The sequence below is a fragment of the Pezoporus wallicus genome, unplaced genomic scaffold (genome assembly GCF_028554395.1).
Source record: "Pezoporus wallicus isolate ANWC-B61680 ecotype Strahan unplaced genomic scaffold, APGP_CSIRO_Pwel_v1 scaffold_7402, whole genome shotgun sequence".
NCBI classification, from domain to species: Eukaryota; Metazoa; Chordata; class Aves; order Psittaciformes; family Psittacidae; genus Pezoporus; species Pezoporus wallicus.
In genome coordinates, this window is record NW_026641037.1 from 1,955,890 (window position 1) to 1,977,521 (window position 21,632).

Sequence of the window (21,632 nt, forward strand, 5' to 3'; positions counted from 1 at the left end):
AGCTGCTCATTATCTCACACTACAATAGCAACAGCAAAAAAAAAAACAGGAGAGAACTGTATATGGTAAAGTACACACCACCTGTCAGATCCATTCCCAAAATACCAGCATTTATAAAGAGCTTTTCTAAGATAAAGTTAAAATTTCCTTGGGCTTGACTAAGCCCTTGCAAAAGTCAGTGGAAATTAATTATAGAAACACCATCAATACACACAAATAAAATCTATTTTTGTATAATATACCATTGCCACTGCCACATTTCAGCCATAAAAATATTAATGCAGTCCTGTATGATTTTTGCAATTGTTAACAGACATTGCCAAATCACTAATCTTTTAACATGGAAACAGCCTCTACTCAGATTCACATCAGAGTCTACATAATTAAATGAGCACATAGAAAAGTGTAAGCAGATATTAAAGGAAAAAAGCATTTTAATAAATGAGAATGGATGCACACAGAGCACTTGCTCATTACAAGCCCTGATCAACAGAAGTGAATGGACCTGGGCACTATAAAGGCTCCTGAGTTTATCTGTTCAGGTTTCTTTTACCACGCAGGGGATGCTGATAGCACTTTTCACTGGGTACATTGTGAGCTGCCTCAGACTGATGTCATCAAAGTTTATTTTTCCTCTCCTTGAAACAGCTCAACCTACTCCACAGAACACGAGAGACAGACAACGTGATTTTTTAACAGTTTGAAAAGAATATTATTGCTGGGAAGAAGTAAAAAGTGCGCTTAATCAAATGTATAGCTTATATCAGTATCACTCTGAAAAATACTATGTATGTATATATACATATATACACACAGATATAAATTAGTGTAAGAAATCAGTGTTCCATGAGAACCGACAATTAGAGGGAAGGTCTAAAATTATTCACTTCCAGTCATCATTCTTTGTATTCTTCTAATGCTTTTGCAGGGTATTAACTCACAAAATGTTAACACTGCAAAAGGAAAAATGGCAAATGCCAAATTAAAAATGGCAAGTGGTAATTCACATGGAATTTTTCCTGCTTTGGATTTGGAAATCCAAGAGTCCACAATGATATACTGTCCTTTACCCCATGACAACAACCTCATCCACAAAGAAAAAAAGCAAAACACAATAAACAAACTAAACCACAAACCGCCCACACCATCCCGTCCCGTTCCCTCCCCCCCCGCCCCGAGTATTCTTGAGATTATGCAAGTAATTTAGCTCACACAGAAATACAGGTGAAAGCCCCAAGAGAAAAACTCAGACTGTGAAATGCTTTCCAATGGGAAAAGTGTCCCCTTCAAGAACAGTGAGCCCTCTCAGCCTGGAAAGCAGACTTTTTTCTTTTTTTTCCCCCTCAAAGGTTCTGCTTCATCATATTCATTCTTTACTCTATTTTCCATTCCAGGGATGATTAAATTTGAAGTAGTCTATTTTCTCATGTTGCCATCCAGGTCTCCAAAAATATATCTTTTTATCAACCAAATTAACTGTCGCTTTCACCCCAAAGTATAGCAGGTGATGATTTATAAATAAGTCACTACTATGGCAAAAGAACACAGCAGTGAATGGAGCAGCCAAATGTACATGAAAATTCAATTTGTTTTGAAAGTGTAATATAAATTTGCTCAAATTGCTTTGCCCCTAAGCAGCATGGGATTTTCAGTCTCTAAGAGCTATGACTATCACTGTGTGGCTGATACTCAAAAAAGAAAAAAAAAAAACAAACAGATTCAGGATAGCCTATTATTTAAATAAAAACATGACCTGAATCACTGGCCAGACAAAAACACAAGAGCTTACCTTTATTTCTGCCAATTTTTATGGATGCATCAGTACTTCTGCATTAAGCAGCAGAAGAACACAAGCTCCCCATTTCCCCAGAGGTGAAGAGTAGGTTCTGTACAGAGACAGACAAAGGAACAGCAAGGATCTGTGTGGTTTGACTTGTATGGGCACGCAGTTGGCTGGGGGAGAGCCAAGACCTCTCAAGAAAACTGCACTGATGCTGTCAAAAACACCGGTCTTGGCAGCAGCAGACAGAATAAAACAGTGCAGCAACAGCCAAGCTAGGAGAGACTGCAGATGAAGGAGCAACAGTCAGCTCTAAGGAGGCATTCCTCCAAACATCACCTCCCTGACCACCATGTTCTGTGGCAGTAATCCGATTAATAGCACACACAATTCTGCTGCAAGCTATTTAGCTAAAATTTGGTTCAACATTTTTTCATCAGCTCTCCCCAGCCCTCCTGTCTGCATTATGACTGTATGTTTTTTTGTGCAATGAATTAAGCAATCAATAGCTTTGCGGGCATTAGAAAGGAATTTTCCTGAAATTGATTGTTTCAGATTCTGCAGTTTTCAGCTTGATGGTAGTGCATGACTACAATAAATGGTGAGGGTAGTTTAACTGCTCGCCAAAACTTATAGTTTATATACTGGTTTACAGCCTTTCGGTGCCCTCACAGTATTTCAGATTTGTGCCTGGAAGGCCAATCACATTTGCACTCAGTTCCATGGGAAAGAGCCACTGAGCTTCCATGTTTGCTGCTGAACAGAACTCATAAATATAAATCACTGACAATTTTGGACTATTTAAAACCCATTTTTGTGTGACACTGCTGTTGCCAAAATTTCCTCTTGGCTTTTTTAAAGACTTCTCTGACAAACTCCCACTGTAAACAGAGCCATGCAGTTGCTATGTTATCTAAGTCCTGTTATCTAAGTCCTGTTATCTCTATCAAAAATTCCACAATAGATACTTGACTAAGCTGCAACGTTTCTGCTCAGAACTGGCATCTTCTTCACCTTCTCATTAAATGGGAAGTTGTGGCCAAGTACAAAGGCAACAGCTGAGACCACCTGCAGTTACTTTTGTTTAGCTTCTTCAACTGGGCATTCTTCAGTAATGTATTGTTCTGTACACTTTTCCAAAGCTAAATAATTCAACCTTAATTTCCTGTCATTCATTCTGACATTGCCTTATGAAGTAAATGGCTCTGAATGCCTCCAGAAAAGGAGAAACTTTGGCTTCACACACCAAGCAGATGTTAAAACATGTGGGAACAATCTAACATTGACAACAGCAAGTTCTACTCCAATGTGACTATTTTGTTAAAACAGATTAAGACCAAATTACTGTAGATCAGCACTACAAAAAGGACAGCCCTTTGTCATTCTAAGCATGGGGAAGACTGCTCCTGAGAAGATTTTTATAGACATCTATTTTTGGCAATTAAAAAAAAAGTTATTATAGAAGATCTCTGACAATTATTAATAACTGTGGTCTTTTTCCTTCTTCTGAGACACGGAATATGGATGCAAGTTCTGGAATAAAGGAAAAGGAGAGGTATAATGCTTATTTTGGTTCTAGTACTTTGGGTGGTCTCTTTCAGCTCTGTTTCTTCTTTTACTCAATTTGTTTTGAGAAGTTTTCATAATGACTGAGCACTGGACAGCAGTTTTTCATGAAGGAGTAGATGGATTCAATTATATGTCTGGTTTCTGAAAGTCTCTAGAGAGAGTTCCCACCAAAGTCAACAGGAGCTGGTTAGCAGAAAGGCTGAGGGATCAGACCCACACGCACAGAGACTAAATAATACAGATTTCAATGAAGTTTGAAAGACATAGTAAAAATGAGGAAACTAATAAGGAGAATGGTAATACAAATGGGAGCTTATGCTGAAAACTTGTTGAATAAAGAAAAATACAATTAAATGCTTACATAAAAGCATTTTCCAGCAATAAAGCTTGTTGTGAAATATGCAAAACCAAGAAAAAGCACTCACGCTCTTTAATACTGATACCCATTTTAAAGCCTTAAGAAGTACCACATTTTGAAGAATAATCAATCCAAATACATCTCAATATTATTCATGTTTAATTTTACTTATCTTTGTGATTCACAATGGATCTTGCCATAAACACAACAGCCAACAGAAACCTTCCAGGCAGCACATCTCCTAAGCTCTGCCTCCAAAAAAGGGCAAAAGATGTGTAAGGGCAGAGACTGCCTTCCCTGCATTTCTGTGTTTTAGCAGTATCACATTCCCAATAATGTAAGACACTTTCAGTAATGTAAGATGGAGACTACAGGGCACAGCACAGAGCACGTACAAAGAAAAGATGTGAAGAACTAAAGAAAAAGAACCAAAGATGGTGACTGTTTTCCCTTATTTGGGTGAATTCCCATAAAAGCAGCCCACGGTGTCTTCAAAACACCAAGCAGAGAGTCTGCTCAGAAAGGGGTTTTGGGAATTTAGCCACCCAGTCTGCATCCTCTCCAGCTGCCTGGCCAACAGCACGGTGCTGAATGAAGGCTCCAGTTCCTGCTTTGAAAATAGCAACAACTGGTAAAGATTTCAGTGTGTGTGTGTGGGAGCACTGTGAACTATATTCATATTGGGTAAGCAACCACTCTGGAAACCATCAACTTCGCAGCTAATTCATAACAGATTCACAATGATATCAGTTCAGAAGCATGCATGATACAAATGTGTAATTTTCTACTTTTCCTGCAAAGCCTACAAAAAAATGCAAGATAGTTTCTGAACATTTTGATCACATCTAAATAAAAGCTCAGTGGTTTATACACACATAAGAAAAGGAAAATTATTTGCCAGTAGTTAAGACTTTCTAGAGTGGTTAACATGCACAGCTCAAATAGATATTGCCATTGAAGACATGCAGACCCCAGTCATTCCTTGAGACCCTTTTGCCTTTGCAGCACCAGCACAGCAGTATTTAGGTCAATGCCTGTCATGGTATGAATCTGTTCTGTATCGCTAAGTCTCTGGTCTAAAATGACTGTGCCTACCTAAGAATAAACACGTCTAAAAAGTTTATGTGCTTCCAGTTTAGAAACACAGTTCATTTCTTACTACCTGGCTGGGGATTCCAAACAAGTGGATTTGCTATGTCTAGCCACATCACTACGCTACAGCACATAGAAAACAGCATAGGAAGAAAGTAGTTTCATTTTCCCTTTATTTAAGCATAGTTTGAGAAACAACTGGCAAATAGTTTGGTTTAAACAAGAAAAGTTCTGACTCATCATACCAGTCACTGATGAGAAGGAACTGCTGGGGCAGTCCCCTTCGTGCTCTCATTGAGAAGCAGAAAGGCTGTGTAGGCTGCATATGCTGCCCTCCAGTCCCACTGACTAGAAATATCCAGTCTCAAAGCACATGTGCCAGCAGTAGAAAATGACTTGCAGAAGAATGACAGATTAAGATATTTTTTATTTTATCAAGCTTTACGAAATTCTCATCATGATTCAGTTGCGTACAGATTCACAGAGAGGATGGCTGGAAGGGACCTCTGTGGCTGCACAGTTGGACCTTTTGCCCAGAGCAGCACTGCTGACAAAACCAGACTAGGCTATCTGTGGTTTTATTCATCTGAGTCTTGCAGACCCCAAAGGCTGGAGACTCCCTCAGTATTTCAAGCAGCCTCATCCCATGCTGTACCACCTTCTAATGAAAAGGCTTTTCTCAGTGTCCAGCTTGAAGCTCCAAAGCTGTGGCTAGTGTCCCCTGCCTTATTACCACCTGCCACTTCACAACAGAGTTTGGATCCACCATCTTCCCCTCTTGGCACTTCCAAACTGCTGTTGGGTCCCCTCTCAGCCAGCCGGGACCAGCCTGGCTCTCACCATGATATGGTTTCCTTTGTTCAATTAATCTCTTTTTAGAAACTGTGTTTTTAAAGACTTGGTCCATACACACATGAACCCTGTGGGACACTCCCTGTATTACCTCAGATCAAGATACTATTTGTCATGCTGTTAGACTGAAGGAAACCTTTCTGAGGCTGGTAGGTGCAAGAAGCATCCTTCACTGGGGAAACAGTGAGCAGCAGTTAGGCTCTTTCAGGCACAGAACAGACTGGCTGGAACAGAAACTCAAAGGAGTCATGATACTGTCATAAAGGAACTGAGAGAGAGGGAGAGCTGTGCAAATTCAGCCCAATAATATTACAGGGATGGGCAGAAAGAAACAGAATCCAAGGGGTCAGGAAAATACTGGTAGCACAAACCTGGAAGACAGACTGGAGACTGAAATGGTCAGAGTGGAACCCAGCTCCTGTTGTTAAATTTCTCTGGAATTCTGAGAAACAGGAGGTTGTAGGTATTCTTTAAAACCTACTCCTTGTAGGGAGCAACCTATGAGGCTCTGAATATTGGTGATGACCTGGGCCAAAAGGGGTAAAAATATTTTCCTTATAACATTGATGTGAGTCCAAATTCAGATGTACACTTAACAAAGATACCTTTAAGTACATTTATTTAAAAAACACAGTAGAGAAGCTGTGGGAAATATGTAATATGTACATGAAAAACTACCATCAGAGTAGGAATAATTTGTCTCACTATATATTTCTAAGGAGACCAAAGAAATGAACTAAATACTCAAAGTCCTTGCACACACAGAACTATTTATTTATAATATTTCATGTACTATGTTCTCTAAGATAAATTTTTTTTTGTATACACAAGTACTTCTTTTTATTTGTGACTCACAAGCACAAGCCTGCCTGGAAGAAGCCCAGGACTGGACTCCAGCCATATAGATTTACGTCTTTTCCGGAGGCCTGACCAGTGCCATCTGGAAGTCCCTAAATCACTAAAACTGCCAGGAACTGGGAGGATGTGCCAGAAGAACGAGTGCCTGTCTCTTATCTCCCCCAGCATATGTTGCTGACCACTGCCAGGACTGGGCTTTCTGGACCTCTAGTCTGAGCTAGTATGTTAGTTCTTTCATGTTTGCATGTAAAACCACCACAGAAAAAGCAAGGAAAGGAACCAGATTCTAAGTAGTTTTGAGCGGTACAAATCTAGAACACCCTCAGTGCCCTCAAATGAATAAGCCAGCAACTGCATACACAATGATAACACGACCGCAATTTTCCACAAGACCTTCTGAAGTGTTTAATTAGAGAAACAACACTATCTCGGCAAACCCTACTCCCCTCTCTCCCCCTACTCACCCAACGGCATGCTACAAGCACTTCTGCTGTCAGAGGGATTGCTTACCTGGCATTTGCTTAGCCATGGTCAGGGTTCACACTGACATCAAAGGATTTTCTCCTTAAGCCTTAATTTTCTGTACATGTTTCTGCCTTTTTTAACCCAAGCTAATTTGCAAATGTCAGAATTGGACCTACAGACCTGCTTCTCCTATGTATTAAAATGGATTTGAAATACTGTCACTTACTTATTGTCTGGGAAAACTGAAGATGGGAAAATGGAACTTCTGACCTTAGTCTTCCTTGCAGACAGATTATATATTGTACACTTCCTTTAACATTGATGTTTCTTGGGGAAAAGCAGGAAAAGTGGGGGTCTTCTGTAGCTAAAAATTTCAACACCTAGTCAAAGAGAACTATGATGCTGTTCTTTCCATCATATTCATGTTTCCTCTTCCACTTTAAGAGACTGCTGAAAAGCGCTAATGAGCAATTGCTTCATCTAACCCATATGCCACATTCTGTTCAAACACCAATACTGCATTCCCAAGCTCTCAGCCTTCAAATTCTTAGTACCGCAGCTGGAATTAATAAAAACATATTTCAGCAGTATTTGTAGTATGAATAGTGGATATTTGAACTGCAGCCTACCTAAAACTACAGGAAACTATTCCCTCTTTGGATTTTCAAAGCTCTTCAAAGCAATCTTTAAAGTGTCATTAAAACTACTTCATGTAGATGAAAATACTTCTTCTTTCCATGAAGAGTGCTAACATTCCGCACTCAAACTACCCAGCTACTCCTCCAGCTGCCTGCATTTTTCAATCATCTTTCATTAGTCTTATTATGTCAGCAGACCACTGCTAAATTTATATTTAGTAACTTAAGTAGCCCATGAAGAAGTAGCATCAAAAGATTTAAAAGACAGATTTCATGTGCATAGCTAGCAATTTAAACCCATATAGAGGTAAAACCTGTAACTATAAATGGGCTAAAGGAAAACTGCAATCACTTTGTGAAGAAAAATTATTCTAGATCTGTGATTAAGTGAAGGAAATGATTTGGCTGATAATAAAAATGAAAGCACAGATTATCGGTTCCTCTCTTTTAGGATCGTGGGCTACTGCAGCTCTTCTGCCACTCTCAAACCTAAGAATACAGAAAAAGACACTATCACAAGGCATTATTGCCTTTTGTTTGTTCGTTTTGTGAGTCTATTTGATTAGACAATTATTGACCAGACCTTATCCTGCACTGAGCTTTTTTTCAAGACCTGTCATCTCTAGCTAACTAGATGATGCATTGTGAGTCTGAAGAGTGGGATGAAACCAGCAACCAAATTCACCTCTCTGGCAAAATGTAACCCACAAAGATCATTTTTGGAAAGACATGAGAAGCACCAGAACAAAGAAAAAAATAGTAGAAATGAATCTTAGTTTCAGCTCTTGCAAATGACTGCTATCATTTGAAATATTCAATAATTTACTTTTCTGTGATAAATACACAAAACAAGAACCTTCAAAGTATTGGCTGCAGAAAGGAAAATTCAGAACGTTTAAATCACAAATCCTGATAGGTTTTTATTTTCCTAGAGAACTGAGCTATTTCAGTACCAAAAAGAGATATTATGTTCAAAGTAGTTTGCAAGGGTAAAAAACACAAACCAAACCAAACCACACCCCACCCCACGGCTGACATTCTAGATCTTGCTGATTTCCTGCACACTGACTTTACACGGTGTAAATTCACTACCTGGAATTGATTTTCACTAAGATCAGGTAATGCAATGACAAAAGAAGAGTTGTTAGTTCCTACTGATTTATTTTAATACAATGGCAAACTCATATAATATTTAATGCTTGTTTCATTAAAAAAGTCATGTTTTGTATTTTAAAGAGAACATTTTTATCATCAGTGTGTTAGCCAGCCTTATGACCCCCAGCCAGCAACAAGTTCCACTTAGAAAGTCTTCTTCAAATGCATATGGATTTATGTTTTACTGATCTATTCATGCAAGGTAGAACAAAAATGCCTGAGTTAGACGTCTTTCTCCCTTGAAATCTCCTTGATATCCACATCAAACATTTTACTGTTCTTTAATAACTGATTTACTATGAAGTAACTGTTATTTTTTTAATTCATAAAAATAAGTTTAAAAATGCCTCACATAAAACTTCAATCTACTTAGCTGATATTTTAGCTGTTCATTAAGATTTCACAGTTCTAATACTACGTATGAATTCCAATATGTGCTGCTTTATTTGTGTTTTCTCCACAAAATGTTGGCTATTTCCAGTTCTTATTATAAGCTTAAAAAACAAATCCAACACATGCAAAATAAGTAAGCAATAAATCAAAATCAAACAGCACAGCATGATAAGCAGCCATCATGGTGACACTTCTGCTCAAATATTACACCAACAAGATGCCTGAGAATCCACACAGTCACACTAACCACTTCACAGACCTCTTGAGGGAAGGAGTAACTCCATAGAGCACTGTAAATTTTCAAACCTCTTTATAAACATAAAGAAGCAGCCTCCAAAATATTCCCTTTCAGTGGATAGGGGAAAAAATAAAACAGAAAACAACAACAAAAAAAAAAGTAAAAAGAGAAAGAGGAAAAAAATGAAAAAGATGAAGAAGAAAGAGAAAAGAAAAAAGGGAAAAGAAAAAAGGAAAAAGAAAGACAAAAGAAAGAAAAGAAAAAAAGAAAAAAGAAAAAAAAAGAAGAAAAAAAAGAAAAAGAAGAAAAAACATAGATGGCAGCTCTGGGCTGCCCTTCCAATGCCAGCAGTGGAAAAAACTAATAAAGATGTAAGCATGGATAAAACTTTTCCAGAATATTCTAAGATTTTAGGCGTCTTTCAAGAGTCATGTCTTTGCTTTCAGTTATGTCAAAGTGAAAAATACTAATTTAGTTCAATAATCCCAAATTTTTCCTCTCATCAAAACCAGAACTCTATTGTTGCTCATATTAATGCTGAATTCCAAGGGCAGCGTAACTGTTGAGAGCTGAATCACAAACATCCTCCCCAGATTAACTCGGAGGAGTATTCTGGATGAAAGAAGACATTTTGGAAAGTTAACAGGAAGTTTACATTCCAGCCTTGAGACGTGATTCTCACCCCCTGGGTTGCCAATTAATGTCTTTGCTTTGTCATTTCCTATAGAAGTCAACAAGCTCACCAGGTGATAAGCAAGTCTTTTTAATACTATCTGGAAGAAAAGTAAGCGAGTGTTCTTCATGCCCACAGGCAGGATGGAAGAAATAAAGGCAGAAGGAGGCATACCCATTAACTCCAGGACGTTACAGCCCCAAACACCTAGCCATCAGAGAGGGATTCAACCCCATCACTACAAATACAACTTCTTAAACCATAAACATGGAACAGAAAGTCCTTTTTCAGAGAACAGAAGATTGTTTTCAAATTTTTTGCAGTGCAAGATTTAAATGTAAAATACAATGACTTTTCCAGCCACCCCACCTTTGCGAAAGCCATGGATATTTTTTGCCTTGAATTTACTCCATTCTCCATGGAGTAAAAAGTGGGCAAAACTGAAAAAGAAAGTGTATTTTTACAATGCATGTGAACAAACTATTTACTCATTATTTACAGGAACCTCTGAAGTAAATAGCTTTACAAAACCAAAAAGGAAACTCAAAGGGCCATATAGCATAAACGTAACAATACAAATATCTTGTGTAATGGTAGTACATCACGTATTTGAAAACTTAAAAAGATGGTTTTCTTAGGCTCAAGGCCCCCTTGGATCAAGGAGAGACACACAAAGAAGATAAATTAGCCTGTAATTACTCTTCTAGAGTTCCAGCTCCTTCCTTTGAACTTCACTGTGTTTTTCCGCAGTGAGAACAAAATCCTGAATTAAACGGACTTCAGACTTTCTGTAACAGCAGCAAGTGCCAACATTCCAGTTACCAAGAATGCCTGTGAACTACCAATGAATTCATTGGCAATTTCACATGCCCACATACAGCCACTTCACCAAAAAAAATTAACTCAGTAATGTGTAATATTATCTGAGTTATACTGAATGTGGCATCTTACAAAAAGTAAAATCTACATTTCCAGATTGTACAAAGTTCTTAAGGAACAACAGTCTGCACACCAGCACTGCCAATTTAACTTGTGCCACCCACAGGTTTTTATTTCATAGGAAATTAAAAGACTTCAACACAAACAAAATGTCAAAGTATTCTTCAGAAGGAACTGGTTTTGCACTGAGATTATTTTATTTTGACTAATTTTCCCATCTAAAAGAAAAATGCATGTAAAATTTAATTATATTTTCCTCAAGGCAGGCAGGTGGTAGACCCAGTTTGAAAGCTGCAGAAGCTCAAATTTTTAGAGAAAGGTAAATAATAAATGATCTATTTGTTTATGACTTATCACTACTTGTGACTATTCCTACAATGACAGAAGGTAAGATATTCCTGAAAAGTAAGTTTCAAGTCTGGTTATATTGAACATATTAAAAAAGCCAAGTAATTAGGGCAAAATGAGAATTTTATGTATATTGCTTCTTCACACGGTGACCAAAACATCACACTACATAAGCATATAAGAAGCACGTACCAAAATGTTGCTGTATGGATTCTTAACAGAGTATCTGTGACAGCTACCTGAGTGACATGGAGATCATTGCAATTATCACCACTTGTAGAATATCCAGACTGCTGTGCAAGTGATCTTTCAGTTGCTCTGCATGGCACAAGACCACAGTAATGACCAAATGAACTTTCTTTCCCTAAATGATACTCTACTAGCAGAGAAAGGAAAGCCTAATCAACCAGAATAAATCATTGCTGTAGGTTTTACTGCAGGATCTGCAGTGTTAATGCTGTTTTGGGGACAGTCACGTTGGCTATCTTCTTTTGAGTGATACTATCCGTTTGAGCAATTTCTAGTACACTAAGAGCCTCTCAGCTCCATCTCTAAGGTTACTTCAGCATAAGACACAAAGTGAATGTTGAGAAATGAATCCCATAGACTATTCGAAGGGATATAATTTACAAGTTTTGGACTGTGGCATTGTAATAGTCAATCTGGCAGTCACACAAGTACACAGATTGAGATAAACCATGAATCCCTCAATGGAGGAGAAACACTTGCCTTTCGAAAAGAAGTGATGCATTTTTAACATCTTTTCCAAACAAGTTTGAAGTAAAACATGAGGAGTCATAGGCAAACTTATGCTCCTGGGACAAGCAATGTAATTTAGTTAACCAGTGCAACTAATTAATTCCTTCTGTTTTGTCTTTTCTAGCAATGTAATCTTGAATTTATTTGGGATTTTGACTTTTTTATTACTATTTTTTTACCCAGACACTTGTCTGGGTAATACATATATATACACATATATAATGCATACTATATATAATGTAAATATAATATTGAAATTATTTACTTTTCTTGCAGAACAATCAACAAAGTAGATACCATTTATATACTACCAACATTTTATTTTACGCCTCCTAAAAATTCTCCAGGTGATTTTACATACAAGCCAAACAAAAAGGTAAAAAATTTCACAACTGTCCAACAGTGTGGTCAAGATTGTCTTTAAATTTTCTTTTTAAACAGAATTGATGCATTTCTTTCCATTTATTCAGATCTTCAGAAAGAGATAATGTAGCTTATGACTGACAGCTTAACACTTTTAAGGCAATCCCCAAATCTTACCTGCCAGAGTTTACTCTGAACAGAGAACTAGGTAAGAAGAGGTAGCTACAATCAGACAATTAACCTACTAAAAAATGCCATGGGCAAGTTTTTGAGATATCGGAACACTTAGCAGGTCCCCAAGAAAAAAAAAAAAAAAAAGAGAGACAAAAGTGGATGCTGTGAATAGTCCATAGAATAATATTTTCAGAGCAAAATGTAATTGACTTTCTTCCATTTAAAGTTTCTTTTTTTTAATAAGTACCACAAAAACAAAGACATATTAAGTCTGTTTCTTATGTGGACACTGTCTGGAAAATTATGCCGAATTATGTACTCATTTCTACCATTCAAACGCATCGCTGCTGGAACTTTCTTAACAGTACTGTTATACAGTGAGAGAAATAAAAACTGTTCTCAGCCACACAGGTTGACAACTCATTGGATGGTATCTGCAGTCTCACATTTGTTATTATCACTGTTATTGAAGCATCAGTCAAATTCCTTCACCATGACTAGCACTGAGACCTACTGCTTTAAATTTATATACTGTGCATAAGGCAGCACGGTTATTGCTGCGCCAGTGTGATGACTCAAACCTGTGCTCAGAACATCACAACCTCTGTAAGTTTTCACGCTCCTAAAATGTCTCTAGGCCAGCCCTATGAATGCAATGCAGCATTAAAAAGAAGAGATTCAAGAGATACTAATACAAATAATCCTTTTGTAATGAGTCATTGTCTCAAAAGAGCTCTGAAGATATTAAAATTTTAAGTGCTATCACTGCTCTTTTACAGTTTCTCAAGAGGACTCCCTAGATTCTTGAGACACACTATAAATGGCAAATCATTACATAGCCTCAAGTTTAATAAATCCATGAGAAAAAGATATTGGCTTAGCCTGAGTGACTTTTCAGTTCTGTTGATGGTAGCCTAAAATCCTTCCTGGCCTTCCACTCAAAATGAGAGCATTTCTTTTCATTTTAATCTCAGAGCCTTCTCCCTGATGTTTTACATAAGACTTACAATTAACAGCATAACTACATTACCAACATCTTCACTGTTTTCCTCCCTTCCTTCATTTTCCCCCTCCCACTCAGCTGACACGTGTTCCCAGCAGGGTAACAGACTCCTCAGAATGACATACTGCCTGTCTGACTGCACAACACCCACATTTCATTAGGGTCTGTGTTGGGCTCTTGAGTGCTTTCACAGTAACAGCCACACTTTCGGTAAACTTTTAAAAAAATGTTTTTAATTTCATTTTACTTGGAAGTTTGCTTTAAAAATCAAAATTCTCTTACCTAATGTTTCCTTTTGCAGCTCACGGCATCTACTTTGTAGCTCATTCCCTTGCTGAAGTGAAGTTTGAAGCTGTTGACTTTTCAGCTCAGCTGTGTCAGCCACCAATGTCAGATGTTTTACCTTTTCTTGGAGGCATTCATTCTCTCTCTGGGACTTTGCTAATCTTTGATTCAATTTGGGTATTTCTGAGGAGATAAAAAAAACATATAGGCTGCTGTCAAATGTACCTTCTTCACTAATAAGTATTACACCCGATTTTCAACTTCAGGACTTCAGCATGGGTAAGGATCAACACTTCTGTTGAGAACATAGAGCACCAAAAAAAGTGCTTTGTGCAATACAGATAACTCCTACTTAGCCAAACACATATTATTGAGAAATAATAAAATATTTATTCTCAGCAATAATATGTATTTCTTCTAAGATCTCAATCAAATAAAATACATATATATAATCCACATGAAGTAATAGGTGACATAAATATTTGGATTCAAGCCTTCTATCTTCAGAAGATACACAAATCATTGTTGACATACAAAACCAATTGCAGACTCATTGAAATTAAATTGAGAAAATATCAAGGGGGTTAGCCTCTGCTAAAGCTCGGTTTGAAACTTCTGGTTCAAATGATGTTTGGGCACATGTAATACATTTTATTTTCTCATTCCTTAGATGACAACTGCTGTTAAAGTAATCACAAAGTGTATCTTTATTATATGAAATATAGGTTTTGTCTCTATCTTTCAACATGGGAGAGCAGAAGACCCAAGGAAGTTTCCTGGGAGGTTTTTACTGCGAGGTAAACAACTAAATTGTGGGTGAAGTGTAGTAGGTCTCCTATATTTTCATGTGTTTTCCTGAGTTCAGTTATTCTCAATGACTGCATTTCAACATCTCCAGAAGTAGTTGCAATTCTATTCTATGCCTTCTTCAACTACAGCCCTAAATGTTCCATTGTCCAAAGAACTTACACAACTTTTATTTACATTAATAATGACAATATTCCAGTCAGATTAAGGCTAATTCTATTGTCAAGTCAGCTATTACGTTTTGTATGCTGCCCACATGCAGCATATAAAACTGTCTGTGTCATGCAAATATTTTCATTATCTACAGTCTTTCCCAACAATTCCACACTTAAATTGATTTACTGTTAGACTAAATGTTGTAAATACCAGAAGATTTTCTTATACTTCTTTCTACTTGCCCTTAATTAACCAAAGTTAAACAACGTACACATACGAGACTTCTTGCAAACTGTCTTCAAACTAACCAAACTGGTCTAGGCATAAGGAGTAGCACCTCATGTAACATTTTTCTCCCCAAAATCTGAATGGAAAAGTTCTGAAAACCTTGTTGCAGAAAGAGTAAGCTACAATACACAAAAATTTATTATACATTAATATGTTATCATATGTTGATAATGAGCAACTCATAAAACAACATAAAAACTTTTAAATGGCATTCACAGGCAAAAAAAGAAAAAGAAAACCAAACCCCCCCCAAAAAAAGACTAAATTGGTTTGATCTAGAAAGCTAGATTTAAGGATTATATAATATTCACAGCATGGCACTATTCTCAGTAGGATATGCTGAATGGAGCTGGCGATACACAACATGCATGGCACATATAACCCTTAAAGAACCTGAAAGACTGCACTTCTGCTTTTATACAGATATTCGATATATTTGCAGCATTACAACAAGTTAAACAAGGAATATTACAGAAAAGAAGCCTTAAAATGTTATGAATCTCTTTGAACCTGAAAATGCCTGCAGAAACACATGTTCACATTCCCTTTATTAGCTAGAAGTAGGCAGAGAATGAGCACAGGAAGAGAGGAATCCTTAGGGACATACAATACTTTCTGTCCTCAGCCTAATTAGGAGACGAAGCCATGTATCAAAATACGCAATACAGACACTGACATTTAAATTAATTGTTCTTATAAAACCTGACTACTAAAAAAGTGATTTTCTGGCCACGCTCATCTTCAGCAGGCAAGAGCCCTGCCTTCTGGGCTCAGGACGCCCTGACCTCTCTATTCCAACTCAGGCGCAGCCTCAACAGGATGCGTGCCTACTCGCTCCTGTGGCACAGCTGCCCCACTTCTTCCCAGTCTGAACAAAGTAGTCATTGAAAACATTAAAAATTACTTCTATTTTCACAGGAACCATAGGCTACTGGGGAGCTATTATTTAAAATGAAGCTACATATTTTCTGAGATACTCTGCGCATGCAGGTTTCACTTAACCTGTGAATTTTCATGGGAGTTAACACAGTTTCTCCAGCAGAGTGATTTGGGAGATGCACATCACCTACCTTGCCCTTATATTCCTTCTCAAAAGGACAGAAAACATGATATCAGCTCACCTACTTCTTCACTATCTTATAACCCTGATAAAACTAAGCTCCACAGGAAATGGCAACTCATCAACTTATACACACTGAAAAACTGTAAGGTAGGGAATACATATATGAAAAATAGGTCTAAAGGCCATTAAAGCTGCTGAAGTCAGCAGAGGAACCAGTTTGGATGCGCTGGACGTTAGAGTTTCTAATTACACTACTGCACGCTTTTTCAGCAAAACTAATCTCTTAACTGAGGCAGAGCAAAAGTGGTATTTAAAGATGAATCTGAGTTTTCAAGTCTGACTGCCAGCCTGAGGGCTGGGCATGACCTTCAGGAACAAACCGTCAGTTGTGACTTGCTCTCAGCTTCTCTTTTGCTGAAGGCTGCCCTTGTTTGAGCAGGAAGCAGTATGTGGGCCAAGTGAATTATTCTCAGCCCACAGGCTGCTCCATGCCCCTTTCAATCCCAAAGAACCCCCAGATAAAGACAGCTGTATTTGAGTATTACTTGTTCTTATTCAGAAACGGAAGGAGGGAGCAGTTGCCACATGTTGGGTGCAGGTTTGTTCATATACAGTAGCTCATGTATTCAAGGCAATCAGACGTGTAAACCAGTAGGCTGGTCAACAGAAGAGGTGCAGCCTGCCCACGCAGCAGGGTGGCAGTATTGCAGGATCCTCAAGCAGCTCCACAAAATATTATACTGCTGTCATGTAGCATCATGTGTATATGTGAGCATGTGCAAAAAACTGGCAATAGTAAAAGTAGGGCAAATTAAAATATCTCCAAGTCTTTGTGTTGCAATCACATCTATATACTCATAGTAAGTATATTACTTATGTTTCAAATCATGGAAAGTACTAATATTACTTCAGTTTCAATCTGACTTGGGTCAGTACCTAACAATAGGTTCAGCACACTAAGACAATAGGAACTGGACTGAGTTCAATGCAGTTCACGTGGTGCCACAGCAGCAGATGGGGTCTTCCATTACTTTGTATCTGGACAAGTTAATGTCAAAATTAGGAATTATCTAATTAATTTTACCTTCTAATTTACTCTGCTACACTCAACTAACAAAAAAAAATATTTTATCTGACCCCAAATTATTGCAAGATGATTTACCTGTCAAAGCTTCTTTGCTAACTGTTTTTATTTGTATAAAGATTTCTTCTTTCATGGCAGCCCAGTTCTCCAGATTACTGGAGATGACTTCTTTAATACTGTCTAGTTCACTTCTAATAAAAGGAAACAGTGAAACTGCCTTGTTCAGAGTTGAGCAATGGTGTTCCAATGTATTTCTGCAAGACAGAAAAATAATACCATACATTTTTAAAATGACAAAATACTATTAGTAGACTTGGGAACTAAGGTAAACTTGACAAGTACTTTTATGTTATGTGATAATTTATACTATATTGGTTTACAACAATTTGTTGTATATTGAATATATTTATAATAAGTTTCTCCCTTGTAAATATTAATTTAGAATGTATATGTATAAATGAAGGCAACTGTACAGACAATTGTACAACCACTTTTTATTGAGAAATCAGAGTAATCATGTTTAAATGATTCTATGTCAAGTTTATGTTGACTCTTTATAAACAATGTCTATAGGAAATACAGTATTTCCAATGCATTGCAAGCAAGTGGTACACACTTGCTTTTAAGTGTTAATGCCTTTAAATTTGTGAAAAACTTATCCTGTTGCTAATAAGATCACCAATTAGCAGTGGTATTTTCTGGTTACCTTTGCTAACATTACAGCATCTCACTATATTCTGGAAAAAGTAAAAAATACTAGGAAGGTTATAAACACTCCTCTCACTCACAATACTCTCTCTGCCTGTGCCTGCATCTCCCCTGAAACCTCTTGACTGATTATAAGTGTTCACAGGAAGCACAATATCAGCATTTCTTTTTGGGTTCTTACCTGAGCACTTGAGATTGTTTATAGGCAGCTTCCTTTTCCTCTTGGAAATACCTCAAATCTTCTTTCACATTTTTTAAATCATCTTGCTTGTTTTTAAGTTCCACTGTGAGGGTTCTTATTCTACAGAGTTTACGAAAATAATCAGAAAGTATTATTTGCACTACTAAACAACCTCTAACTTATGTTTCAGCTTTAAATTAAAAATATGCTGAAAGTCTTTTCGAAGATCACAATCACGTATTTCACACTGAGGTATCAGATCTCCAAATAGAAAGAATTTAATCTTCTGGCCACTGTATGAGTCACTTGAGCAACTCTTTCAAAATAGCATTCATAATATTTGTAAAATAATGTGGAAATTTATATGTCCAATATCAGCTCATATGCAACGTGATACAAGTTTCTTAAGAATCCAGTGCTCATTCACAGATGCAACACTGAACTCGTTCATCCTCCAAAAAAACATAGCCCATTATGAAAATCTCAGTTTAAAGTTCAGCTTTGGTACCCAGCTTCGGGGCTGTGATACCTAAAATGTATGATGAAAACAAGGTACCACAATGAGTTGCACAGGTTCTACACACAGCTGCAGGGATGTGTGGGGAAGAGTAATGGAGAGCTCATTTAAGCTGAAGAGGAAATTCCCTCAAGTCAATCAACAGCAAATACTAAATATTTGGTTACAGTTACCATAATTGTTTTCCATTCACATTGTTTATCTATTTCTTAATTTCAGACATCTGCAAAAGATGGATCCCAATTAATCACTCTTGTTTCCCTTCAACCTCAGTTTCACACTCATTATCATGGAAGCATACTTCTGCATTGCTGAATTAGTTAATGGCACTCCGCAAATACTAATAAAAAATACACATGTAAAATACATTCCTGTACCTTATTTTTACACCAACTGGAATTTAGGCCTCTGTTGCTTGACAATGGCATTTTAAAGAGCTAAAGAGAAACTTTTCACACAAAATGTTTCCACCAAATGTTACTTCTATGTACTCAGGCAATGACATTAGCATCAAAAAGATAAAAAATGCCAAATCAGTATGATTATTTTCCTACATTTTTCTTAAGGAAGATTTAGGGAGAGTGCAGGAAGCTCTGGGCTAGAGCCAGGTTTCCATGTTCCCACAACATGCCAGAGAAAACATTTATTTTCTGTACTTCCCCCCTTCCTTTCAGAAAAACAAACAAACAAACAGAAACAAAACAAAGCAAAACACAAAACAAACAAAACAAAACAAAATGCCAAACAAAAATAAACAAACAGATTTCAGGACTAGGACACTGTTGATCACAAGATGGGATGGGAAGGACATGATAAATCCTGGTTGGGTGTCTGGGTCATGCCAGAGCACCAGCTCTCCTCTGTTCCCCTCTCACTCCTAATGCCCCTCAGGATACCTGCAAGCAATTGTCTTACAGAATAGGATGGAAGGAGACAATGTCACAACACCCTATATAAGTATTTGCCTCAAACAGATTGAAAAGGTTTTTCATGCTTCCTCCTCCTTGGTCTTTCAGTGTGCTGAAACAGCACATAATGGGTTTTTCAGTTATAGTGCAGGTGACAAATTTTAGCATTCTACTTCAAATCTGACACCAAAAAAGATCCTAAATTTGGGACCAGGAAAGAAAAGTTCACTGTTATCAGGACTCACAAACACATTGTGCACCCTCCTCCTATTAAAAGTGCAAATTAAAGTTTGTCGCTTCAATTACACTTATTTCAATGAGATTATGACATTTCAGAAGTAGAGTATCTGTAATGGGGGAAAAGTGATCAGATCAGATATATGCTCATGGTTATGTACAAGAGTAGTCAACTAAAGATAGACAATAAGTACAAAGTGGAGAAAAATCATTCTTTCATCACAGCTTGTTTCACAGTCAACAGACAGCCCCTGTCCCAGCCATACACTAGCATCTCACAGCCAAGGAAAAGGAACACTGCCTCTTGCAGGGGTTTCGCTCTGTCTCCACAGCACTTCCCACCCAGAGAAAGGGGGGATGAAACCAGAAGCCTCATCTGATGAGGCTGACCTGGTGGGGTTTTCCCCGTTCCATTTATGGGATTTCCCACTCTCACAGCCTCACCCTTGCAGTTGGCAGCCAGACTGCCTGCTCCCCAGCCAGCTTGGCCCACTCCCACACCACCTGTAGCGGAAGCTGCAGTCATTTGGGCATGATTCCTGCAGTCACCTGGAAGCACGCAGAGATGCAGCCAGCTCAAGGTAAATGTTTGGCACATTTCTTAACATCTGAATAATCTCCTCATTTTAATTGCTTCAAGTTTCGTATATGTATTTTGACAAAAATAGCCCCATAATAAGGCACAGGAGAACCAACCCGTATCTCTTACCACCATCACCTATCCACAGGAGAGGAGGAGGAGGATAGCTGCCCTAGGAAGCATGGGGAGCTTTCCATCCCTGCACAGCTGTGCACTCGTTGGCCTCCTGCCTGCTCAGGATATGACCCACCTTCGTGCTGGACTCTAAGCCACAGCAACCACAGCTGCCCATGTCAAAGGAGTAGAAGGCTGACCTGCAAGTTTTTCTTTGCCTCTAAAATTTACCTTTTGAACGTTTTCATTACAGCAGTGGTTCAGACCTGTTTGGTTTTTTTTTTCAAGCACAGTTATCATAGATTTAATAAATACATTTTAAACAGTGTTTTTCAACAACTTGGGACTTATTCCCACAGTTGTAATGAAATGAATGGAACCATATAGGAGTAACAGACAACTGAATCAAATTCCCTTCTTTTGTTACTTGCGCAAAAAGAATACCACATAGCACATTACTACCACTTTACAGCACAACTTTCTTCTATTAGCTGTAGATAACCACTCTAATACAGTCTTCTGTCCCCAAAAGTACTACAATGATATGTAACTGTTAAAAATGAGTCCCTTTATAAGCTTTCAACACTAACTGCTAACTCACAGCAAGCAGAGTAAATGATCTATTTGTCTACTGGTGACTCACTGTCACAAGTAAATAAATATTTGAATCAGCAAATATTTTACAAAACCAAAGGATGGCAGAAGCATTACATCAGCCTTTGCTTCAATTTTAAAAAGCAAAAGAAAATAAGAATGATTTATAGAAAAAAAAAAAAGGCAGGCCATAATGTTAATGTGCATTAGTTGCAGTTCTCAGATAGATCATCTATAACATACCTACACCAAAATGCAAATTTAAAAAGTTAATAGTCCTGATAAAGAAACATGGATCTGTCCAGCTCTGCCAAAACCAAAACTGAATATCTGATAGTTAAAAAACAAGTTGTTGGGGCTCAACTGACATTATGGGGGGAAAAAAAAATGAAGAAATTTCTGCCATTACCTTTTTTGGAAACTTTACCCCTGACTACCTGTAAATTTCTTGCA

General features: G+C 37.6%; 1 protein-coding gene across 1 annotated transcript in view; it reads right to left on the bottom strand.

Moving 5' to 3' along the window:
* The window catches only part of LEKR1 (leucine, glutamate and lysine rich 1), a 57,091-nt gene that overhangs the window by 14,465 nt on the left and 20,994 nt on the right, over positions 1-21,632 (bottom strand). Inside the window, exons 3-5 of the mRNA XM_057421892.1 lie at positions 18,230-18,349; positions 17,419-17,594; positions 13,940-14,125 (exon numbers count right to left, since the gene is read on the bottom strand). Of these exons, the coding sequence (XP_057277875.1) occupies positions 13,940-14,125; positions 17,419-17,594; positions 18,230-18,349 (482 nt within the window). The remainder of the gene's footprint in view (positions 1-13,939; positions 14,126-17,418; positions 17,595-18,229; positions 18,350-21,632) is intronic.